We start from the raw sequence: 22,048 nt of genomic DNA, 5'->3' as shown, positions 1-22,048 counted from the left end.
TTAGTTTCTCTCCAGTCTCCGCCCAGCTCCGGATCCTTCTTAATCTCACCGCCGCCTCCATCTTCTTCCCCCCCCCCCCCCAATCAGCCCACCTCTCCCAGCCTTTCAACTCATTTGCATTTATATTCTCCTAGCGTGCGTTCACTTATCTCATTTTTCTTGACTTCCTTTCGCTGGTCTTGTCACAGATTGTGAGTTATCGTTATCAACCTTTGATTTTCCTGGTTGTATGTTCTTCCCCTCCCAGCCTGCCGATAACACCTCGAATCTTGTTAAGTTAAGTTATTAATGACTGGATAGATCCTAGTAGCAGATAAAACCTCGCCTCAATCGTGTCTCTCTAGTTTTGACATTTTACTCTTACACATCATATCATACCTTGAACAATTCCAACGTACACGGTTCTCCTGTTCGCTGCCTCTCTACAACCCCCCATTTGGCCGCGGCAACAATGCATCTGAGATTTCATCATTGAACTATATCGCTTCTGGTAGTCTCCTGAAGCGATCGAGAGAGGTGGCGCGGGGTTGGCGGGGTGAAGACTGGTTTCTCACCTGGTTGCATGGTATGGTTGGAGCGTCGCCTTTTCTAAAAAACCAGATCCGGCCGGTTACAAAGAATATCCGGCCGAATTATCACTGCAACTATTCTTTAAGAGTATTCTTGGGGGGTAGGAAGCTAGCCTAGGCACAGGGCCCTGTAAATCAATCAACCCCTCATATTGTTGCAAAGGCCAGCCCCTGATTTTCACGACAGTCTGACTCTATTCTCAAGGATCTTTCTTGGTCTTCGAGTGTTTCGGTTGATTTACATCAGATCAGGCTCAATCGGAAGGCCCGCTTTCAATAATTGGGAGCAAACCCTCGAATATAAACCTTCTGTGCGAAAAGGCCTAGCGGCAGCGATTCAGATTCAATGAAAACCACACCCTTTCCCGACATGTCTTCTACGATGGTTGACAGCCCATCGAAAAAATCTGTGGCAAAGGTACAAATAAAACCTTTGTTCAGAAGGGTATCTCGAGATGATTCCCCATCTGCCTCAATTGACCTCTCTCGATCCTCATTTGATCAAGAGGGGCTGGGGATATATACCACTCATGATCAAGACAGTGTTCAAAATGACCTATTTACCAATTTTCCGACAAGACGAAAGTTATCTGATATCCATCGTCGGTCTACTAGCGGGACGTCTCAGCTTTCCACGGCTAGCAGTTCAAGCCTGAGCAAACCGGGCTCACAATACGTTCATCCGATGCGTCTGGCGCCCCGTACTTATACTCCACCGTTAGCTCAATCCTGCCAAAATTCATATTTTGAAAGTGATGAATCTGCCAAAGGGGAAGCTACGGAAGAGGATCTTTTGGCCCATTCGAGCCAAGAAGTTATTGAACAGTATGCGCGTACATCGTCGGGGGCAACACCTCGACTCTCTTTGCAGATTCAGAACAGTTCGTTTACGCGATTGCCTGGAGCATCGCAAACCAACGTAACTAGTCGCTCGTCTTTCGGGTACTCGCGGGATAATACCAGTACGCTAGACACTACGTCTCCGACTTCTCGATCGTCGCTTGATTTTGTTTTCCGCTCGAAGACGCGTACTAGCATGGATCCCGTGTCTCGTGCCGCCACAGTTCAAGCAGCGCGCCAAGCATTTCAAGAAAAGGAAGCGGCAAAGACGCGAAAATTTGAACAACAGCGTCTAAAGGCGGAAGAGAAGCTGATTAAACGGAAGGAGAAGCAAGAGAACCGGACATCTCTCAGAGAAAGCGATATACCAGAAAAAGATTGGGAACAGGGAAATTCCAAGAATGCCGAGAAGCCAGAGCTCCCTCGTTATTCCCAATCCACATCTCAACCGGAGACAAATTCTGAGAGCTGGAAGTCTCAGTCAAAGAGCACATGGATGTATTTTCTTACATGGCTGCGAACCAGAATTTTCAAGTTTCGTAGACGCGTTCGGAGTATGGGTTGATTTTAGCTGGAGTTCCTATTTTCTTCAATTAAACGAACATACCTAGGTATATGTTGTAGATACTTGACTTTGTCTCTTAATATGAAAACTGTTTTTAGATTATTCTCCGACCGCTCCCTTCCTTATATACGACTTTATAATGTATGTCTATTCTACAAGTAGAGCCCGGAAATAGCACGTGACCATGGCGATGAAAGTGCGCGAGTGACCTCTATGCGCCGCCACAACTTCTTTCGAACGCATTGGATTAATCTCCGCTACGGCGCGCCGGACGGCTCCAACTGCTGCTAAGAGCTATCATACACTTCGACTACGGTGTACAGGAGCGACAACATATGTCTTGCCGGTGCTCCACATAGACCTCGATATTTTGACTAGACATTCACGCTTCCAGCTGGTCTTTGGGGTTTCTCCCATTCCGCACCTCCAACTTGGGGGGTGCGTTCTTCATCATGGTGTACGACTGGGATGGAAAGCGAGAAATATGCTATCAGATGTATATTAAAGATAAGAAAGCTTTGGAGGAAATTATGGAATACATGAGAAATGTATACCAGTTTTCTCCAAGGTAAGCATCCCCAAGATTCCTGATATTTCCCCCCCTCCCTTTCTGGGTTCTGAAAATGCTAACGCTGGATTGTGTCTATAGTAAGCGTGCTTTCCAAACACAGTTCAAGCGATGGGGGTTTCCTTCAAAGCAAAATCCAGCACATAAGAACCTGGAGCTTGTTGCACGCGTGAAACAGCTCTGGGAAACGAATACGAGCCAACGTGACATGCTTCGGGTACTCAATGAGGAAGGATTTGAGATTAAAGAGCGGGAATTGATGCGGGTGCGCGCCAAAAACCGCTGGCTACTCCGAGTTCCGAATGGCATGAAATCACAGCAAACAGCGCCAAATCCTATCCAATTACCGGAAGATGAAGGCTTACTTGCATTACAGCAGGAGGTGTACAAAACCCCGGGATCGTTTAACGAGGCAGATGCTCTCCAATCCGGAACAGCGCTTTCACACCTCCCGTCGCCGGGGTTATCACCTGAAGTTCTAGCAAAACGGAAGGAGCGACTTGAGCGACTGAAGGAAGAGAGTGCAGAGCGATGGGCCTCTAGAAAGCGTCGTCGTCGTACTCGGGGATGGGCTGGGCTACCGGCCGATCCTCCGGGGCCTCCACGGTTTCCTTCTGAAACAACTATCGATGAAAGCAAAAAGTACCTCAACCTCGACAGTGTTTCCTATCGCCAGATTAGAGATCAGTTTCAGAAGATCTGCGAGGAGGCTGGCTTTATTAAAAAAACTGTTGCTGGGCCAGAGCGGTGGCAAGAAGCGAAAAACAAACTGATACAGGAATCACAACATCTTCAGCAGGTCTTTTGGGAGGACCCCACTCAACTCGAAGCTAAGTCTCTTGCCTTGGACGTTGTGTGCACGGATGTCACAAAGCGCATGAGAACTCTGGAAAGGCGAATGACTATCGCCGAGGCTAAGAACGCACTTGGAATTAATCCGGAGGAGAGCCGCCAGATTCGGAACGCGTTTTATAATACCCTCAAATTGGATCATTTTACGAGTAAGTTGGAAGCCGGTGATGAGCACTGGAAAGAGCTGAAGGAACAGTGGATTCGGGAATCCGAGCTATTGCAACAAATCCTTGCCCCTGGACCTGCCGACCCCGAACATACTACGAAGTTAAAAGCCCTTGAGGTCTTGTGTCGCGATGTTATGAAAAGACTTCGCGATGACCAAACAAAGAGAGATCCTTCTCGTAAACGATATGTTGCTCCATCTAATGACCACGTTCCTAATTCGGAGACTCCTGATGTCCTTGGATCCTTTAGCAATGGCATCGCGAATGGGATCAGCACGCTTGCCTCTCAAGCTCTTGCGAGTGCGCCCATTACTGCCAGCGATTTAGGTGACATGCAGATCGACCCCTCGTTGCTGCAGGCTGCCAACAACCCCTCCTTTACCGCAAATACTCACCATGATTCTGGAAATACGTTTGGATATGTGGACCCACTGCTGGGGTCTCACGTCTTCCCTATCACTGTTTACCTTCGTGTTTGTCCTCAAGGCCAACCGCATGAAGACGTTAAAACCTGGTCCGATAAATTGACGACAAGGTCCGTTAATGAACTACGGCAGCTGGTTTCTGTCAAAGTTCCAGATTGCATTGCTACAAGAATCGAGGGCGTGGACAAAGATACGAATGGAAATGATATCTCCTTCGTTCTTGACGAGGACCATGACCTTGATGCATATTTAACCCACATGCAAGGGAGGAAGGCATGTTTTGCCTTTTACTTGAATCAAGTCTGAATAAAAGCTCGTTTGGAGATATCTTGATCGGAATCGACCAAATTTGACATGATGCGATTAAGCTACTGTAATATTGAAGACACACGACAGCCTGGTACTGCCATATATACATATACACTCTAATCATGATATGATTTCCATGAAAGTCAAACCTTCGGGCCCTAAATAGTGAGTAACTACTATCGCTGCTAGTTATTAGCTTCATCTTGGGCAGGAATTGACTGTCTACGCTCATCGGTCTGATAAATCAGTAATGGTCCAGAGCTCATAGTAACTGTCCAAATGTGCATCCTTTCGACATCAGTTAATAATAATAACTGTCCGTAGAACTCCACAAAACCGCTTCCACAGTTTAACCAAGTCCCTGGAGGTGGGCACGGAAAAGCTCTGCGTTATTCGTTTTAAAGTAGCGAAATTCTTCAAAGAAGCCACCAATCAATAAAACGGGTCATATCTAAGTCGTCTCTATTCGTGAATATCATGATGAGTATGTCGGGAGTGTGTATGATTAATTCTTAGATACTCGCCAACGAGGAGAAAAATGAAAAAAAAAGAGAGGATGAAAGGGGGAATGAAAAGAGACCATTCCAAAGGGGATATATAGTGGTAGTAGATGAGATATTTAAGAATGGGAGAGAATAAAGAGAGAGAATAAAGAGAGAGAGACAGAGAGAGAGGGAAACTATGTCTGTAACAATATGCCCGCACGGTTCCCTGCCTCCTCTACGCGGAAGCCAAAAACAAGGCGATAGAGATCCTGAAGCCAAAGATACTGTCCACTCTGGACCATCAGTTGTACTGACCTTGCTACATCCACAGCGCTTGTTCGGGCCGGGGCGCCAATGCTTCGAAATGCCGGTTCGAACCCGACTAGTCGCTTATAATGCTTGAGTAGGGAGATTTGCCAGGGCGCTGACCCGAATGCATCTGAAGAGAGTAGCTTCACAAATGACGAGAGACTTTGCGAACCCGCGCGTTGGAAACCGCTATCTATCGCGGCCTTAGCTATCAGAACCCTAAGGTTTGCGATATTTGTATCATTGGATAATGTTATTACCGTGTTTGTTGAGGATGTTTTTTCCGACGACTGGGTTCTTCCTGAAACGCTCGACGAATTGGAGGACCAATTTGCGAGTGCAGCTTGCTGCCTTCCCTGGCCTAATACGAAAATATTTTGGACGGGGTCCTCTTCTGGCGAAACCATACCAATATCTTCAAATATGGTTGTTGGGGTCTCAGGGTTCTTGTGCTGAGATTGTACCTCATCGGCACGGGCAGGGTCAGGTGGCTGCTTTGCCTGCGGTTCGACAAGCGTAAATGTTGCCTGGCTGGGGCGAGGGGTTCCACGGTCGGAATTCCGCAAGCTCCTTTGCGTCCAACCTTCCCTGAAGATATCACAAAGTTCCCAGCATGCCTGGACCGCGGAGCCCAGCAATTCCTCATCTATTTGCCGTCCCTCTTTTTTACTCTGGCGTATACTGAACAGCATCTCAGCCAATGACCAGCAGGCACTTAATAGAGAATCTGTTTCGGCCACGCGAGTCCTTTGCTTCATCAGGCGGTGGCATAAAGTGATATAAAAGTCCAATGTTCTTTCCCTAAAGGCGTCCGGCAGGTTTCGGTCATGTGTGTTATACAAATGGTTATTCAACTCAAAGCTGACACGAAGGACCGAGTCTGAGATTTCATTGTCTCGAGCCCTGGTATCGAATAGGCTTTGGCAGAAGTCTCGACATAGATCCAGGGTTGGATGGACTTGTGACGCAAAATCATCATCCTGGCTGTCATATAGCTGTTGACATAGCCGCCAGCATGATTTCCAGGCCTCCTCCTCCTGCGTATCATCTGTGAAATTAAGACGCTTTCGGTGGATAAAACTCAGGGTGGCCAAAGTATTACAGAGAGACCAGCACTCAACGAGGGCTGCGTGCAAAGCCTTAATTTCCGCATTTCCTCCGGGGAAGTATTCAGCTTTTAGGCCCAGTTTATCGCCGAGTTGATCTGCTTCCAAGTTGACCTTCCCTATGCTATCGATGCCCTCGGGTATGTCTAGCAGGCTGTTAACCATGTGTTGTAGGGCTATGTCATTCTGATAGGAGTCTAAATTACCTTCAAGAATACTGGAGTGCGACCGTCGGTCGATGTCATCAAAGTCCTGTCTTGTCTGTGCTCGTGGCGTCGCTCTCCCAGACCAATCTTTCACAGGTTCGACGCTGGTAGTGATTGGAGGGGGTGATATTGGGCTATTGGAAATTTTCTGCTCAATATTAGTAAACGAATTATTTGCTAGAACTTTTGCAATACTTTTCCTATCCGTTCCTGATCGTTAGCTGGTATAACCCTTATATTTAGCCCAGAGTCTGAAGACGAACTCGCATCTTCTGGGGATATGGGCATGTCGTTGTTGGCTTGCGGAGCATCTGATTTCTATTGTGGATGTGTTTAGTATGGGGATTTCCATATGTTGAAGAGAGAGGCAAGCATGGTATCTCACAAATTCATTAAAGCCAGCGGGTGCATGTATCACAGATTTTGGTGGCTCCTCTTCATCTGATCTAGTGCTTGAGTGATTCGATGTTGAACGCGCTGTTTCAACCTATTTCACCTTGGGAGTTAGTATGCAATCACATAATCGCCAATTCCTTTGTAATGTCAAAGTCTCCTGCCCTTATCCATCACACGTACTATAAGTTGGGGCGGAGTTGTACGCGGTTGCGCTTTATGCGCGGTAGATGTTGGTATGCGCTTAGCTTCATATTCATCAGAGCTGTCACCAGATGCGTACGAAGCTCCATTAGGTGTCGATATTAGTAGAGATGGATGCGGGTTGTCTAAGAGCCCTGTGGTCGGCACAGGGAGGCGTTGCTCAACGGACCTGTGAGATTTAGCATCCGTACGATTTTTACAACCAAAATCTTTCTCCTTACATATCGAGATGTATTTGAATAAAACAATATCAACGACAAGAGCTAGAATTCGAGGTGTTGGAACCTAAAGATAAGACGAGGAGGCCGACAGGACGGCGGCTAGCATATCGTGGTAATTGCGAGAGATGTAGAAATTTTACATTGCTTCATGGTGTAGCCATAGGCAGAAGAAAGCTACTTCATCAGGAGCAGAAGCTCAAGAGGGAGGGAAAAGAGGAATTAATAGAGGATAGAATGTTGTTGGCATCGCAAGGCTGTGGAGGTCTTTCTTTGAGGGGGCTCCCCGCTCCTATGAAGCGCGCGCCTGATTCTGACTACCGCTAGCTACCTCGAGAGCTGCTACTAGTTCCTTAGTGTCTTTTCCAACAGATGAACGCCTGTTGTGATACGTTACTTCAGATAGGAGCTTGGTGCATGTCTAGAACCAAGCCCCGGCTTGGAAACTATTCGAGACAAGGTTCTTTCCTTCTCAGAAATATACCAGTTGGGGCGGTGTTGAAGCGTCCTGGACTATATGAGATGTTCTTGCTATCTTGTCGTCGAAGCTGACCTCGAACCAAACCGGTGGGAGCAAATCAATCTGTAAATGTAACTGAGCTTTATTGAAGGCCCGTCGCTTGGAATTTGAATGGGTATGTCAAGCCAGCAATAACGACGACAACGACGACGACAACAGCAAGAATACAACAGAACACATGTTGCGTGTCTAGGTACCCAGGCAATTCTACCCATGGAATAATTTGGATGCCGAAAACAAATCTAATATTTCATATTACGACTGCCGTAGTCCGGTTGATGGGAAATCGCAGCTTCGGGGGCTACATTGCTCAAGCGATATGTATCTCTAGCATCGGAAGCTGTGCTAATACTCTGACGAGTTGATCATCATTTCATAGTTCATGTATGTAGCATCACCAACATTACCGATCTAGTAGTGGCGACTATAATATCGAAACCGTAGCTTGCGCACGTAGTCCGACGACAGTATAAACCAACCCAAACACAACTTTTGCTTCGCTTCCGTAAAATATCGTAACAAGAAAAATTGAACGAAACTAGAGGTATCTATTAACTGGCCAATAGGGGGTTGACATGATTTGAGAACGGTCGTGGGCCCGGTACTGCTGTCATAAGACCAACTGCTGCCTTTGCGCATGGACGAAGATGGATGAAGAGCAAGACATGCCCAGATATCTGAACATGCATAGACCGAGGGAGAGGATTGCGTAGTGATCGCGGTAGTCTGGGGACCCAGAGGATGGGCTAAGAGGGAATATTCGAGGAGGATTATATTTGGGATTTGGCGCGATCCCTCTCCGTGGGGTTATATCTAGATAGATGTTTGTAAGTCTCGGAATGTCCCTTGCACAGAAATCGTGTGATTAAAACACTTACCGTAAAAGCTTCTCGATCAAATCAACGTGTGTCATTATCATCCTGCGGCAGCAGTAACGCTTGCAGCCAAGCTGATCCATTGCATCTCTGCGAAAGTTCACCAAAGTCAAAACCCAGTCTCTAGAATCGGGTGACTGCACCAAGTCTAAGATAAGAAGCTTACCCATCAGGGATTCCCTCATCAAGGAGCTGCAGGTATCTCTCCCAAAGGTCTCCGACGACCTGTTCAAATTCCGCGTGTTAAATGGAACTTCTGCTTGATTCATCGGGAAGAGTCAACGTACCTTGCCGCAAGAGAAACACCGAACAGGGATGATCATTGAGTCGAAATTGGGAAGGTAGACTAGGTTGGAGAATTGGCAAAGATATGGAAGTAGAAGAGTAGAAAGAAAGAACTGTTGTTTTCGAGATAATACAATAAGAGACAATTAATTTCACATTCGCATCGCTGCGGGCGACTTTCCTGATGGACTTTTGTATGGATAGAAGTTTTATGCCTGGGTCCACCTCCTAGCGATGACTAACCCAAGACGGACTAGTATTTCACCAGTAAGAATTGAGTGTCCCGGAAAGCCTTCAAGAGAGATTTTTTTTATCGTCGAGGAAAAGTCCCTTGGAAACCGTCCCTGCGTTGAAGGCTATAATGGTCTTGGACTGGTCCCCTCTACATGTCTGTCGCTGAATTATCCTGATCACTATACAAATTCAACCGCTTTCGTCTTCATCCATCCCCCATGTCGCCAATCGACCAGACAAGCCAAGGGCGGCTTCCGAAACGATCTCGGCCAAACGATGTAGGCTCCGACAGTGTGGTGCAGAACAAGAGAGAAGGAGTGAAGCGGCGTCGCACATCTGGGGTTGAAAATGGGGTTGAAGAGGATTCGAGATCATCCAAGGCGTCAAAGGAGTCGGGAAACACCAACAACCGCGATATGATCGTCGCCTCAAATGAGACTTCTCTACACAAGACTGAGGAAAAACCAGCTTCACTATCTGAGTCTTGGTCTTTACTACGGGGTATTGCCGGACAGTTCAGTAATCTGGATCCCACTTTCTCATTTGACGAGCAGTAAGTTGTGGTTCTAAGCTATCTTGGGATTACCTCCTAACCCTCTGGCTACTAGATATCTCCTTCTCGGTCTCGAGGAGGCTGTTCACGTTTACTCAATTGCAACCTCTCGTCTCTTCCGTGCGTTAGAAATAGCCCCCGGTGATAGCATCATTGGGTATCGGCTTTCCCCAGTAAACCAAGAGCGTCTCTATATCTTCACCTTGTCTGGTTCCGTGAGCGAGTGGGATTGGCCATCGGGAAAACAAGTTGCGCATTGGCACACGTACCACAAGACAATTTCCGCCGACCTTGTTTACGGCGATGCTGCAAGCGATACAACCGGCTCTTATGCTACGCTATTTTCTCTTCGGGAGCGCAAAGATGGGAAGAAAGAGCTGGTGATTACGCCTCTAAACAGCGAGAATCCCCAAAGTACTGCCATCCTAGAAACCAATACGAAAATCGTAAGCTTCAGGGTTGCGGCAGATGGACAAGCGGTCTTTGCATATGGTGGATCCCACGCGTTTTTCGGCTGCGTAACCTCCAATCAAGGCTCTGGATCATTACAGTACACATGGAGGGAGGTTAAACTGCCGTTTAGCATTACCTGCGTCGACATAAAGCAAGACGGGACGCCAAAGCAATCCAAGGCACCTGGCACACTCAATAGGAAAGCTCTGGAGTTTGATCTCGCCGTTGGAGGCGCGGATGGCTCGATCTTAATTTATCATAATGCCCTAGGTTTCCTCGGGATTGGAAGCGGCCGCGAAGGGGACAAGAGTCTAGCACCCAGGCGCTTGCATTGGCATAGAGATCCAGTGAGATCAGTCCGTTGGTCAAAGGATGGTCAGTTACTCTCTTCGAAGTACCTAAGTAGTAGTGAAATGTCGCTCACTGACAATGATACACAGGAAACTACGTTATATCGGGTGGTAACGAGTCAGTAATGGTGTTGTGGCAATTAGATACAGGCAGGAAGCAATTTCTTCCGCATCTGTCATCTCCAATTTCCAGTATTGTCGTTTCGGGAAGCGGAAATGCGTATGCCGTTAAACTCTCCGACAACCGAATTGTCGTTTTGTCCGCAAGAGAATTACAGCCCCTAGCCACGATAACCGGCCTTCAACTGTGCCCTAGAGTCGCCAAGTTCACCGATCAACCAGTATCGAAGGCTTCTCCTTCCGCTGCAGCCGTGACCGCCATCTTGCACCCGCAACACCCTGACCAGCTCCTCGTCACTGTGCCAGCTTCTCATCAAATCACCCAGGATGGAAGTACATTGACCAACTCCCCGGTCCTTCAAACATACGACATTCGCTCAAATACTCATATCTCACGTCAAGCACTCGCACGCACCAATGTGACAACGCTGAATATTAGTCCCGATGGTGCTCAGATTCTTCCCCCAGATGTGAAATATCTGGAGGTCTCTCAGGACGGAAAATGGATGGCTACAATTGACAGCTGGGGTCCATATCCTCAGGATGTGGAAGCTCTTGGCCTTGAAATTACAGGAAATACTGGTGCTCGCCTAGATTTTGAAGAAATTCACCTTAAATTTTGGCGTTGGAGTGACTCATCCGGCCTCTGGCAGTTGATTACTCGTATTGATGGGCCACACTCCTCAGACGAGGGTTCTGCCTCTGTTCTAGACCTTGTTTCGCGTCCCAATAGTCACGAATACGCGACAATCGGATCAGATGCCCTGTTGCGATTCTGGCGCCCGGTCGTTAGATCTCGCGGTGGGTTGCAGTTAGATAATGTTGATCAACTACCGGAAACCTGGAAATGCCGAAATACGCTCAACCTGAAGGGATATATTGGAGGCTGCAGTTCCAATGCTTTGAAGTCGGCGTCAATTTGTTTCTCTCAGGACGGGTCGGTGCTTGCTGTCTGTGTACAGTCGACCTCTACGAACCCCGGCCTGGTCGTCCTTATTGACGTACAGAGCTGCAGCGTTAGGTACAGCAGGATAGGAGTCTATTCTGGAGAAATTTGTGACTCGTCGTTCGTAGGCTGCCAGCTTGTCATTGCTACAAAGCAGTCGGTCTTCATTTGGGATACAGTTAATGACGTTGTGAGGATCATCGACTTGCAGGGCGCCAACTCCTCCCTGGGTGGTCATGATACGCGCTTGCTCTGTGTGAACCCCAAAACGCAGACCTTTGCCATTACTGCGCGACAGTTGCGAGGGAAGGCTAGCTCGAAGAAAGCTCGCAAGTCCCGGGTCACGGTACAGGTGTATGATGTTCACACCTTGTCATTGCTTTCTCAATCCATTCTGACCAAGGAGCCCGTTGCGTTGCTTTCCAATATACATTCTGCCGAGTATGTGATCCTGGATGCGGCAGCCAATGTTCAGCGACTTGGTTGCATGGGCAAGGCCGCTCAGGTTAGCAACCCTGACGACTCAGCGCTGGTGAAATACCCCGACGCCGGGCTGGGAAGTTTATTCGGACGCCCGAGTATTGGTAATGCGAATACACCCTCAACGCTCGCTATCACCGGTTTCAATTCCCGGTCGTCCGAAAGCGTTGGACTGGCTGGTGTCTTTGGTGATACGCCTCCTTTTGCCCTACCTCCCTCTCGTGTTGTTTTCCGTGACCTCGTCAAGGCGCTCTCTGTGTAGAAAAAAAAAAACTTTTTTTTTTGAGAATATATTATAGTTCTGTATACATGATTCTTGTTCCAAAATATACCTTTTGAGATTCGTTCAAACGCACTTGGCAATACCAAACCGTAGTAGTTATGAATAGGCCTTCCGAGATAACTATCTTCTAGAAACGCTTCGAGATCAATATACGTATATCAGGATTCAGATGTAACTCACGTAGAGCCACCTAGGTAATAGGCAAGTCCAACCTTTTTGTATATACTATATCCCACAAGGCGGGGCCCCTACAGAAGAAGAAGAAGAAGAAGAAGAAGAAGAACATTGTAAAGCGTGAGAAAACGTAACTCAAAACTCTTTATAGTAAGTAGTACAACACCTCGAATCGAGGAACAGGAAGTAAGTATACAATTATCTAAACCTCTATACCGAGACTCCCTCCTTTTTTTTTTTTTTAAAAAAAAAAAAAAAGACACTCAAGCCACATAATGAGGCAGGGCGAGCGCGGGCTGGCGGTGCAAATGGATGATTCATTCACGATATATCACCATTCTTTGATCTCTCCCGGTTTCGCGGGCTCGACTCGGACTACCTTGTCGCAGTTGAGTAAGCGGAGGGGGTCCAGGGCCAGTTTCAACTGTGAAACAAACACATTTATTGATCGAGAGTGTTAGTGACTGGTCTCATAGTGGATGTAGTAGATACTTTACTTATATATCGTAGCCTGGTTTGGGGAGGAAGTGGTTGGAAAAAAAAAACTTACGCGGCGCATAGTGTCGATTGTTGATACTCCGACTTCATGCTCGAGGTAATCTCGCTTGATCAGGCCTACGCCGTGTTCACCGGTTACTGTTCCTTCCATTTCAACCGCGCGCTTGACCATGCGGTGGACAACGCCCTCTGCGGTTGTTCGTTCGGCGTCATTAAATAGGATGATTGCTGTTTTGTACGGATCATTAGCACTGTTCGGTACTGAGTCGAAGAGAGGATGGAAGGCTTACCGTGGAAGTTGCCATCTCCGACGTGGCCGCAGATTCCAGCAAGTAACCCGCTCTGGGTCATATCTTGTTTGGTAGCTTCGATGATATCGGGCAGTCTGCTCATGGGCACGGCTACATCCGTTGTCCATACATGGTCTTCGGGACCGCGTCGCATTGCCATCACACTCCAGAGGGCCTGTTTGCGGGCACTCCACAGCTCCTGCATCTCTTCATGGCCACGAGCGAATTCAAAGGAACGGCCGCCCGTGGCAGAAGCAATCTTTTGGACCATGCTAATCTGCTCCTTGACACCGACCGGTGTGCCGGTGAACTTGAAGAAGATTGTGGGAGCTTCTTTCCATTGGCGCGAGGTGGACTTGCTCTCGTTGATGCATTTCATTTGCACGTCATCCAGGATCTCCACACCAGCGACTGGGATTCCCTCCTCTACGACCCGGGTCACGCACTCGGCTGCGTTGTGGATGCTGGCGAAGCTGGCAACAGCCACGCTCTGGCTCTTGGGCTTGACGGTTAACTTCAGGGTGGCCTCTGTCACCAGACCGAGGGTACCCTCGCTGCCGATGAAGAGACGGGTCAGATCGTAACCCGCGCTCGACTTGCGTGGGCGTTGCCTCGTCTTGATGATCGTACCGTCGGCGAGGACCACAGTAAGAGAGAGAACCCACTCCCGCATGGTCCCGTACCTGTAGGCGTTGGTTCCAGAGCAACCGGTGCCCACCATGCCACCGATCATCGCCCCGGGGCCCGGGTCCGGAGGGAAAAAGAGACCATCGGTAGCAAGTCGTTCGTTCAGCTCCTCCCAGCCAAGCGCAGGCTGAACCACGACGTCGAGATCCCCCTTGTGGAGTTCCAGAATCTGATCCATGCGACGGAAGTCAATGCAAACGCCCCCTCGCGTCGGAGCGAAATGACCCTCTAAGCTCGTTCCACCGGAGTACGGGGTGACCGGAATGAGTCGCTGGTGGCACACCTTCATGATGCGGGAGACTTCTTCGGTGGTTGACGGGTACAGGACTAGGAACGGCCTCTCGTCTGCCTTGAGGGAGTAGGACGACCAATCCGAGCCGGAATGCATCACCAAGTCCCCATTTTCCGTCGAGACATGCTCCCTTCCCAGAATCTCGACAAAATCAGCCCAAGCGGCCTGCAGGTTCGACGGGGACACATTATGTTGGGGGGGTTCGAGTTCGAAAAGATTTGATGTGGATGTGAGTGGGAGGCTCGCAGGTTTTAGAGTACCTAGATAATATGATCCGGCGGAGAAGAGGGCCAATGCTAGCGCGGCCCAAGTTAGACAACATCCCGACCAAAAAAAAAATCCAAAATTTTCAGTTCGTTCGATGGCTTACCGAACATCAAAGCCGCATACCGACCGGCCTGCGAATCGGTCTGATACTGGGCATACCGTTCTTGCTCGGCGCGTTCACGCTTCAGTCGCTGCTGGGTGCTTTCGTACAGCTGACTCTTGAAGGGCTGAGGTTTCTCCTCTGCATACAGACAGCGAGTTGATGCCTGAAAGCCTCTCCGTTGTAGAATGCTTGATGATCTGTTGGTCGGTTGTTGGAGCGCACGCCATGTCGGCCGAAAAGCTCGGATGGTGGTTGGACTCACCATGATGGCGAGGGAAGAGGGATAAGAAATTTAGTCCAGGGATATTTTTGCATCCATATACTAGTAAGAAAGAAAGAGTGGTGATCTGGTGATCTGGTGAGAGGTGAGAGGTGAGAGGTGAGAGGTGAATAAGAACAAGAGCTTTCAATTGAAGCCCGGGAGACGGACAAGAAAAAGAGTTCTCGGGCGAGACGGGGAGAAGGGATGACGCAGATGATATACGTATATAACTATTGTCCAACATCAGCGATTTCCCTCGTTCGGTCAATGGGGTTCGATCTGACTGATATAGATGGATAGATGGATAGATGGATAGAGGTTTACTCCCTAATGTATTCTTTTCTTCTCTCTCGGATAAATCAGATATTCGACTACCGGCTAAATATCAGTCACATCCCCACCACAGGCTGTCAATTACTATAGTATAGTTAGTACGTTACTTGCAGCAATTGACCCAATCGTGTGTGTTTTTTTTAGTTGGACCCTGTTGGAGGCCGAGAGATACTTGAGCTCAGAATTTACCCCCACGCTCATATATTATGATCTGATATAAATACCCGAACAACAACCTCTACACCGTCTTCTCTACCTTCATTTTGTCAACAATCTTCTTTTCACCCTTTTTGCTTCATTCTCTTTCTTTTTGAATTGAATTACACCATGTCTACAGCTCAGGTATAGAGGAATATCAGCAGCACCCAAGATCTCCATACACATACTCCCCCACCCACCCCTCCTTTCCCCCCCTCCTTCTCTTTTCTTCCTCACGGTCAATAGAATGCTAATTCTTACAATTTTTAGAATCTGTCCTTTGTCCTTGAGGGAATTCACAAGGTCAAGTTTGAGGATCGTCCCGTCCCAGCACTGAAGGATTCCCATGATGTTCTAGTGAACGTCAAGTATACCGGTATCTGTGGTAGCGATGTATGTACCATCAAAAAAAAAAAAAAAAAAAAAAAAATCCGGGGAATGTCATCATTGAATAACACTTTTTTCTTCTCTTAGGTGCACTACTATGAACATGGTGCGATTGGACAGTTTGTAGTCAAAGACCCCATGGTGCTCGGACATGAGTCCTCCGGAGTCATCGCCCAGGTCGGATCCGCCGTCACCAGCCTGAAAGTCGGCGATCATGTCGCCATGGAACCCGGGGTCCCTTGTCGTCGATGTGAGCCTTGCAAGGGAGGCAAATACAACCTCTGCGAGAAGATGGCCTTTGCCGCCACCCCGCCCTATGACGGCACGCTGGCCAAGTACTACGTCCTCCCCGAGGACTTTTGCTACAAGCTCCCCGACTCCATGTCCCTGCCCGAGGGCGCTTTGATGGAGCCTCTCGGGGTCGCCGTGCACATTGTGAGGCAAGCCAACGTGTCTCCCGGTCAATCCGTTGTCGTCTTCGGGGCTGGCCCCGTCGGACTCCTGTGCTGCGCCGTGGCGAAAGCGTTCGGCGCTACCAAGATCGTCGCCGTGGATATCCAGAAGCCCAGGCTGGAATTTGCCCGGAAGTATGCCGCGACCGCCGTCTTCGAACCCGCCAGGGTGTCCTCCGCCGAGAATGCGGCCCGGATCATCGAGGAGAACCATCTTGGCCGCGGAGCCGACGTTGCCATTGACGCCTCCGGTGTGGAGCCCTCAGTCCATACAGGCATCCACGTCCTCCGCACCGGAGGTACCTACGTGCAGGGAGGCATGGGCAAGAGCGAGATGAACTTCCCCATCATGGCCGCCTGCACCAAGGAACTGAACATGAAGGGCAGTTTCCGCTACGGAAGCGGCGACTATAAGCTCGCCGTGGAGCTGGTGGCCTCGGGCCGACTCAGCGTGAAGGAACTGATTACCAGCTCCGTCAAATTCGACGAGGCCGAAAATGCATTCAAGGACGTCCGGGCCGGAAAGGGTATCAAGACCCTGATTGAAGGCGTGGACTCATGAATGTCCTTTTTTAACTTATTTTAACTATGATATGAAACCCGATGAAGAATGAACCCAATAATAATGATGAAGAAAATTGCAACAATGCATGGTGAATTAATTCTGCTTTCCTCTTTGAATTTTTCTTCTGGATAACCCTTGAAAGATACAAAAAAGGACAAAACAAGGCTGATGATGTTAACAAGAATGACAATGCTTATTCTTATCTATAGTGAAAAAAAAAAAAAAAAAAAAAAAACACACACGCAAGCCTGAATGGTAATAAGCAACGAATCAGGAAAAAAAAAAAAAAAAGGTTCAGTCGTCAAGGAATGTATGTCATTAGGGGTATAGTGTAGCGTAGAGAAAAAAAGAAAGAAAAAAAAAAAAAAAAGAAACGAGTAGCCCAATATTATCCAGCTTTTTCGTTCGCGCGCGGGGAGGAAGAAGAAGAAGAAGAAGAAGAAGAAGAAGAAGAATCAGCAACACCCCGATCGCTTTCGTTGATGCGACCCGCTCAACCGAAAGACGTCCTCCCACTCCCGCACGCCGGATTTCCAATTATTCCCGGCTCGTCGGCGCGGGGTTCGACGGTGCAGCTGGACAGCGCTATCGTCCAGAGTCATCTGGCTGCGAATACTTGACGCGTCGCTGGTGCCATGGCCGCCGCCGCCGCCGCCGCCGCCGTAGAGCGCGCCGTCTCCGTACTGGATCCCGCTCTGGGGATCGTCCGGGTCGATCTCGCCCAGCTCGATCTTGGTCAGGATGATGCGGGCGAGACGCTGGAAAAGCTCTTCGACGCCGTCGCCGGTGAGGGCGGAGACCTCCACGGCAACGGGGATATTGGATTTGCTCGCCCAGCGCGACGCCTCGTCGATAGGGACCTCGCGGCCGTGCGAGGTCTGCGTGGTGGCGGTCATGCGGGTGCCGGTTCCCAGGTGGGTCGTCGTGGAGCGAAAGGAACCGCCGGCGGCGTCGTAGGGGAAACCGTCTTGTTTGCTGGAGGTGGTGCTTGATGGCGTTGGGGGCGGTCGCGTGGCGTCTTCAGCGTAGTACTCGCCTTGGCTGAAGGAGTCGTAGGTGAGGTCCGCCTTGTTGCCGGCCAGCAGGACCGTGAGGTTGGGGGAGGCAAGGGCGCGGGCATCCATGAGGAAAGTCGGGAGGGACGCAAACGAGGCATGGGATGCTACATCGTAGATAAGGATCGCTCCGGCAGCGCCTCGATAGTAGGAGCGTGAGACTGATCGGAACCTCTCTGTGCCTGCGGTATCCCAGAGCTGGAATTTGATCCTTGTGCGCCGGGGGCCGGTGCCCAGTTTGACGATTCGCGAGGAGAACTCGACTCCGATCGTTTGCGACGATAGCACTCTCCCTGCAAGCGCGTTGTATTAGCGAGCCTGTTGTTCTCCGGCTCTAAGAAAGGGGGAGAGTTCCGTACATTCATCTTTCACAAACCGATGAAGCACGCAAGACCTGCAGGGAACCAAATGGGATCTGTCAGCAAGGACACTGGCTATTTTTTTTTTTTTTTCTTTTTTTTAGAAGAGAAACTCACTTTCCAGCACCACTAGGTCCAAGGAGAATAACCTTGGCCAAATAATCATACATGCTCTCTAGCTCCTACTCAACATTAGAAGAAGAGAAAGAGAAAGATGGCCCAAGAGAGGGGGGAAGTGCTGCAATATCAGAATCTTTCAGCATACCTGATTTCTTTCCGGCACCGTGGAAATTGACGAAGCATTTGAAAGTCCCCTTTGACGCACCATGGCGCCAGGTACAAGCCATTAAGATGGGGACGGAGAGAAGGGGGAAAAAGAAGGGAAAGAAGAGGAAGAAATGCTCGCAGTTGAACAATAATAAAGAGACAGTCCGGTCGTTTATTTAGTGAACTTTCTGGAGATGCCGGGGATCCGCCGAGTCCGATAGTTCCCTAAATAGTTCGACTTCATTCTCTTATTTGGTTTACTCCAATGAATAAATAAATATCTTGTTTCCATTGATAACTACATGATGGTGATGGTGATGATTGTTATTCTTTTCACTGTGCTCTCTGTAGCTCAATCGACAAAATCTATCAACCTTTTCCCCCCACTTTACAAGTCTTCGACTAACTTGCGCCAGAAGACCAACCAACCCATTTTTAATTCGTCCATTACGACTGAATGGATGAACCAACGCTCAATTCGAGATGCTCCTGTTCAGCTACAGTATCATACCCCTCTTTTCGTGGTCGACGATTCTACGGGTTCGCGCTTGGAGCGCGGAGTTTGCGATATTCTCTACCTATGCACGATCGAACCGAGGCCAAAATCTGACATAAATCGCACGTGGAAGGAGTTACTATCTAAATCCTAGCAGAGAGAGAGAGAGAGAGGTTGCCTCGTTACTTAAAGGCTCAAATTCACACAGTTAACAGACTCATATATTCAACATAAATCGGTATCATATCGATATGGACCTCCATCCAGTGGAAAGAAAACAGGCCCTCGAAAGGGAAGAGAAAAGCAAAGTACAATAATGGCGGATTCCAGGAATTGAAGAAAGACATAATACAGTTAGTGGAGCCTTTGCTGCATATGAACTACAGTGCTCCATCCTTGGCAGCATTGCTTGCTCATATTGTGATTGCACCAGCAACATTGCACCGGGGAAAAGGACGTGTCGGTTGTGATGCGTGTGCGTAAGTAATTCTCCTGGGAAGTGAATCTGTTGGAGAAGGAGTTTGCATCCCACGCATTCGACAACTCTGCATCCGAAGCGACAGTCAGAGGGTCTGTAGCCGCCAGTTTCGCATACGCCTCGGAAGGCAAGTCATGCCAGAACTTGCAGCGGCAGCAGATGACAAAGAGCTTGTCGACTTGATCTCGTGCCGCCGGGGCTGGCTTTTTAATCGGTATCTTGGAGCCCACCGGTGCAGGACTGCTTCTCAGACTGGACGGTATGGTATCCACACTAACAGAACGAGTGTGCTCAAAAGCATGCTTAGTTGCAAAGCCAGCGGACGTATCGGCGGTAGCTTCATCCGACGTATTGTAGCCATCTGATCCGGCCTCCTGCCAGCGACTAGCACCGGACAAGGCGCTTGATGGCCGCTGCCTGTGACTGTGATCCCAGACCAGGTCTGACTCCGGCATAGTATGACTGTTTCGCCTGGGGCTTTTCTGAGGAAGTACTGGTGACTTGGGTTGCTTCAAGGAAAGTGGAGCGACGAATTTCTTGGTATCGGACTGGTTATGGAACCGCGATTTAGTTTGGAGTAGGGATGGGGCAGTTTGGTTGAACCTCAAAGTCGATGTTATGTTTGAGAACGACCTGGAGCTGTTAGACGAATTGACTCTTGCCTTTCCTCTCTGCCCTATATTTTCACCCAAAGGCTGGGAAAAATTTGCTATATCCAGGTGCGAGCGAGAAGCTTTCCCGGAATAGTCCGAAAGTTGTGATCTTTTGGCGGCATCAGAAGTCCTAGAGTTTAGCAGCTGTGTAGCTCCCTCTGGCGTCGTCGGAGAATCCATGTCGTTAATGATAGTCTGGGACTCTGCAAGAGGAGAGGATTTAAACTCCTTTTTATGTCTTTGGATGATGCCATCTGCGGACGTCCTGTTTAGCAGGTTTTTCGTCGAGCCGCTTTGCAGGCTTTTCTTTGAGGTAGGGTCATTTTGATCAGTATCTCGCGAAGGCTTGACCGCATTCTGCCTGCTGTTGGGAGTCCCTTGATCCGCCGTTTTCTTAGAAGATGCCGCTTTATTTCTCTTCCCAGGTTTGAGACTTGCTGCAAATAATGACCGATCCAAGTCTACTTGGGGCAGCGACGCATCTTTAGCAGATGAAGTCTTCGATTCTGGGTCGCTTTCTTTGCGCGCAGTCGACAGAAGATCTACCTGTGACGGTGTTGCATTAACTCCATTCTCCGGCGCCTGCCCACTAGATACCAACAGGGGAGAGGATGTTTTCGAGCCCGACTGAGGGATTTGCGCGGATTCAATTTGTTGCTCCGCAGACGAAAGAAGGGCGCGGCTTTTCGTGGCGAGCTCCCTGGATATGGTGGTACTTAGGCGCTCGGGAAGCGTAATAGAAATTTTCGACGTGGCCGAGTTCCCATTTGCACCATCCCTTGGGTTCTCCTTGGACACGGTGACTGGTGGCTTCGCACTGGGGCGGTCGTCTGCGCCGAAGGAGCTTGATCGAGACCGTGACCTCCGCCGCGAGCTCGAGAATATCGAAGAAAGACGTGAGGAAGGCCGAGATTCGTCCCCACTCGCACTCGATGACCTGCTTGAGCTCCCGAATGGTTGTTTCTTGGTTAGTCTACGAGATTCTCGTCTGAGGGCAGACATGTCTCCGGTCCGTTCGGCTTCTTCCAACTTGAGCAACCGCTTCTCGAGCTCCACCCTCTCTGCTTCCAGGCGCTTTGTCGCCCGTCTGTCTTTCTTCTCGACAACATTGTGGTTCCAGGTGGACAAAACGATGGCCTCACCACGCGTATTCGACGACACATCTGAAAAAGGGTGCGCTTTCAACGGCTGTTGTTGCTCCAGGGAGACAGACTGTAGAGAAGCACTATGTCGGGATTCCGAAGTATTCACTCCCCCCGTAAACTTTGAGCCGAAGGATGAGTATGAATGGCGGTTGTGTCCATTTTTGCTCGCATCAAATGATTTGTAGTTTCCTCCATGGGTGCCGTTTGCACTGACCCCCGGTAGATGACTTGACTGAGGACGAGCCGTTGCCGTAGTAGTATTCACATTTGAGAAGTCTGCACCGCTATCGTCTTTTCTCTGATTCTGATAATGAGTACTCTACCAAGTATACCCTAGAGGAACACCTACGTCACTTTGTTTGTCGATATGAAGTATACGCTGCAAATGCTGTGTAATGGAAGACCGTCGAGGCCTTTTATTCCCATTGCCTGGTTCAACCAGCGCCGGCATGTTGGTGAAAAAAGAAAGAAAAGAAAAGAAAAGAAAAAAGCAGCCAGCTTATGGAAAAGATTCCGAAGGCAGTGAGTGAGTGAGTGAGTGGTTTGGCAAGAATCAAATCAATACCTAGAAATCTCCGAACGGAATGGAATACCCATAGTTTAAAGACTCGCAATCGGAAAGAAAGTGATCTCAGATCAAAAATAAAGAAATAAAGAAATATAAAACATAGAAAAAAAGAAAGAGAGAGATCTCAAACGAAGGCAGGAGGGCGCCATCTCCCGCGGAGTCGAGTCAGAGAGAGTTTTGTACAGCTCAAAATCATGGCACACA

At 48.9% G+C, this 22,048-nt stretch overlaps 8 protein-coding genes across 8 annotated transcripts; 4 read left to right on the top strand and 4 right to left on the bottom strand.

Moving 5' to 3' along the window:
• Positions 1-969: 969 nt before the first annotated feature.
• P175DRAFT_0401061 (uncharacterized protein) lies at positions 970-1,956 on the top strand (the record flags this gene model as incomplete). The annotated part of the gene is made up of 1 exon (XM_040892983.1): positions 970-1,956. A coding segment is annotated over one exon (987 nt), but the record flags the coding sequence as incomplete, so codon positions are not given.
• A 284-nt stretch (positions 1,957-2,240) lies between these two features.
• On the top strand, positions 2,241-4,523 carry P175DRAFT_0523366 (Clr5 domain-containing protein). Its single transcript, XM_040899314.1, has 2 exons — positions 2,241-2,542; positions 2,624-4,523. Exons 1-2 carry the CDS (start codon positions 2,427-2,429, stop codon positions 4,290-4,292), a joined length of 1,785 nt encoding a protein of 594 aa, XP_040753618.1. The 5' UTR covers positions 2,241-2,426; the 3' UTR covers positions 4,293-4,523.
• A 451-nt stretch (positions 4,524-4,974) lies between these two features.
• On the bottom strand, positions 4,975-8,934 carry P175DRAFT_0531777 (RpoN/RPB10 RNA polymerase subunit family protein; the record flags this gene model as incomplete). Its single annotated transcript, XM_040899900.1, has 8 exons — positions 4,975-6,549; positions 6,597-6,719; positions 6,787-6,888; positions 6,978-7,167; positions 8,360-8,482; positions 8,615-8,701; positions 8,778-8,836; positions 8,899-8,934. 8 exons carry the CDS (start codon positions 8,932-8,934, stop codon positions 4,975-4,977), a joined length of 2,295 nt encoding a protein of 764 aa, XP_040753617.1.
• Positions 8,935-9,348: 414 nt separating this feature from the next.
• On the top strand, positions 9,349-12,294 carry P175DRAFT_0478248 (WD repeat protein; the record flags this gene model as incomplete). The annotated part of the gene is made up of 3 exons (XM_040895350.1): positions 9,349-9,683; positions 9,739-10,511; positions 10,577-12,294. 3 exons carry the CDS (start codon positions 9,349-9,351, stop codon positions 12,292-12,294), a joined length of 2,826 nt encoding a protein of 941 aa, XP_040753616.1.
• A 688-nt stretch (positions 12,295-12,982) lies between these two features.
• On the bottom strand, positions 12,983-14,987 carry P175DRAFT_0523363 (uncharacterized protein; the record flags this gene model as incomplete). The annotated part of the gene is made up of 4 exons (XM_040899313.1): positions 14,627-14,987; positions 13,278-14,552; positions 13,040-13,215; positions 12,983-13,000 (listed from the first exon to the last, which is right to left on the bottom strand). The coding sequence occupies exons 1-4, from the start codon at positions 14,889-14,891 to the stop codon at positions 12,983-12,985; spliced, it is 1,734 nt and encodes a 577-aa protein (XP_040753615.1). The 5' UTR covers positions 14,892-14,987.
• A 561-nt stretch (positions 14,988-15,548) lies between these two features.
• On the top strand, positions 15,549-16,893 carry P175DRAFT_0557145 (NAD(P)-dependent alcohol dehydrogenase; the record flags this gene model as incomplete). Its single annotated transcript, XM_040900749.1, has 3 exons — positions 15,549-15,563; positions 15,690-15,812; positions 15,894-16,893. 3 exons carry the CDS (start codon positions 15,549-15,551, stop codon positions 16,818-16,820), a joined length of 1,065 nt encoding a protein of 354 aa, XP_040753614.1. The 3' UTR covers positions 16,821-16,893.
• Positions 16,894-17,165: 272 nt separating this feature from the next.
• On the bottom strand, positions 17,166-18,655 carry P175DRAFT_0501078 (putative Ras family GTPase (Rab4b)). Its single transcript, XM_040897087.1, has 4 exons — positions 18,503-18,655; positions 18,355-18,419; positions 18,238-18,272; positions 17,166-18,171 (listed from the first exon to the last, which is right to left on the bottom strand). The coding sequence occupies exons 1-4, from the start codon at positions 18,563-18,565 to the stop codon at positions 17,279-17,281; spliced, it is 1,056 nt and encodes a 351-aa protein (XP_040753613.1). The 5' UTR covers positions 18,566-18,655; the 3' UTR covers positions 17,166-17,278.
• Positions 18,656-19,098: 443 nt separating this feature from the next.
• P175DRAFT_0501077 (uncharacterized protein) lies at positions 19,099-21,954 on the bottom strand. Its single transcript, XM_040897086.1, has 2 exons — positions 21,626-21,954; positions 19,099-21,574 (listed from the first exon to the last, which is right to left on the bottom strand). Exons 1-2 carry the CDS (start codon positions 21,725-21,727, stop codon positions 19,355-19,357), a joined length of 2,322 nt encoding a protein of 773 aa, XP_040753612.1. The 5' UTR covers positions 21,728-21,954; the 3' UTR covers positions 19,099-19,354.
• Between the last annotated feature and the right edge of the window lie 94 nt (positions 21,955-22,048).

Source organism: Aspergillus ochraceoroseus (genome assembly GCF_002846915.1).
Source record: "Aspergillus ochraceoroseus IBT 24754 chromosome Unknown P175scaffold_3, whole genome shotgun sequence".
Lineage (NCBI taxonomy): Eukaryota > Fungi > Ascomycota > Eurotiomycetes > Eurotiales > Aspergillaceae > Aspergillus > Aspergillus ochraceoroseus.
This window is presented reverse-complemented; position numbering and strand designations above follow the sequence as displayed.

Excerpts from the sequence above, each read along its gene's own strand:
- P175DRAFT_0523366 (XM_040899314.1), top strand. The coding sequence starts at position 2,427 with ATGGTGTACGACTGGGATGGAAAGCGAGAAATATGCTATCAGATGTAT. Across the intron at positions 2,543-2,623 it reads GTATACCAGTTTTCTCCAAG|TAAGCGTGCTTTCCAAACAC; the intron begins GTAAGCATCCCC and ends TTGTGTCTATAG.
- P175DRAFT_0501078 (XM_040897087.1), bottom strand. The coding sequence starts at position 18,565 with ATGGTGCGTCAAAGGGGACTTTCAAATGCTTCGTCAATTTCCACGGTG. Across the intron at positions 18,273-18,354 it reads GGACCTAGTGGTGCTGGAAA|GTCTTGCGTGCTTCATCGGT; the intron begins GTGAGTTTCTCT and ends GGTTCCCTGCAG. Across the intron at positions 18,172-18,237 it reads TCGGTTTGTGAAAGATGAAT|GGAGAGTGCTATCGTCGCAA; the intron begins GTACGGAACTCT and ends ACGCGCTTGCAG.
- P175DRAFT_0501077 (XM_040897086.1), bottom strand. The coding sequence starts at position 21,727 with ATGCCGGCGCTGGTTGAACCAGGCAATGGGAATAAAAGGCCTCGACGG. Across the intron at positions 21,575-21,625 it reads ATATCGACAAACAAAGTGAC|AGAAAAGACGATAGCGGTGC; the intron begins GTAGGTGTTCCT and ends TATCAGAATCAG.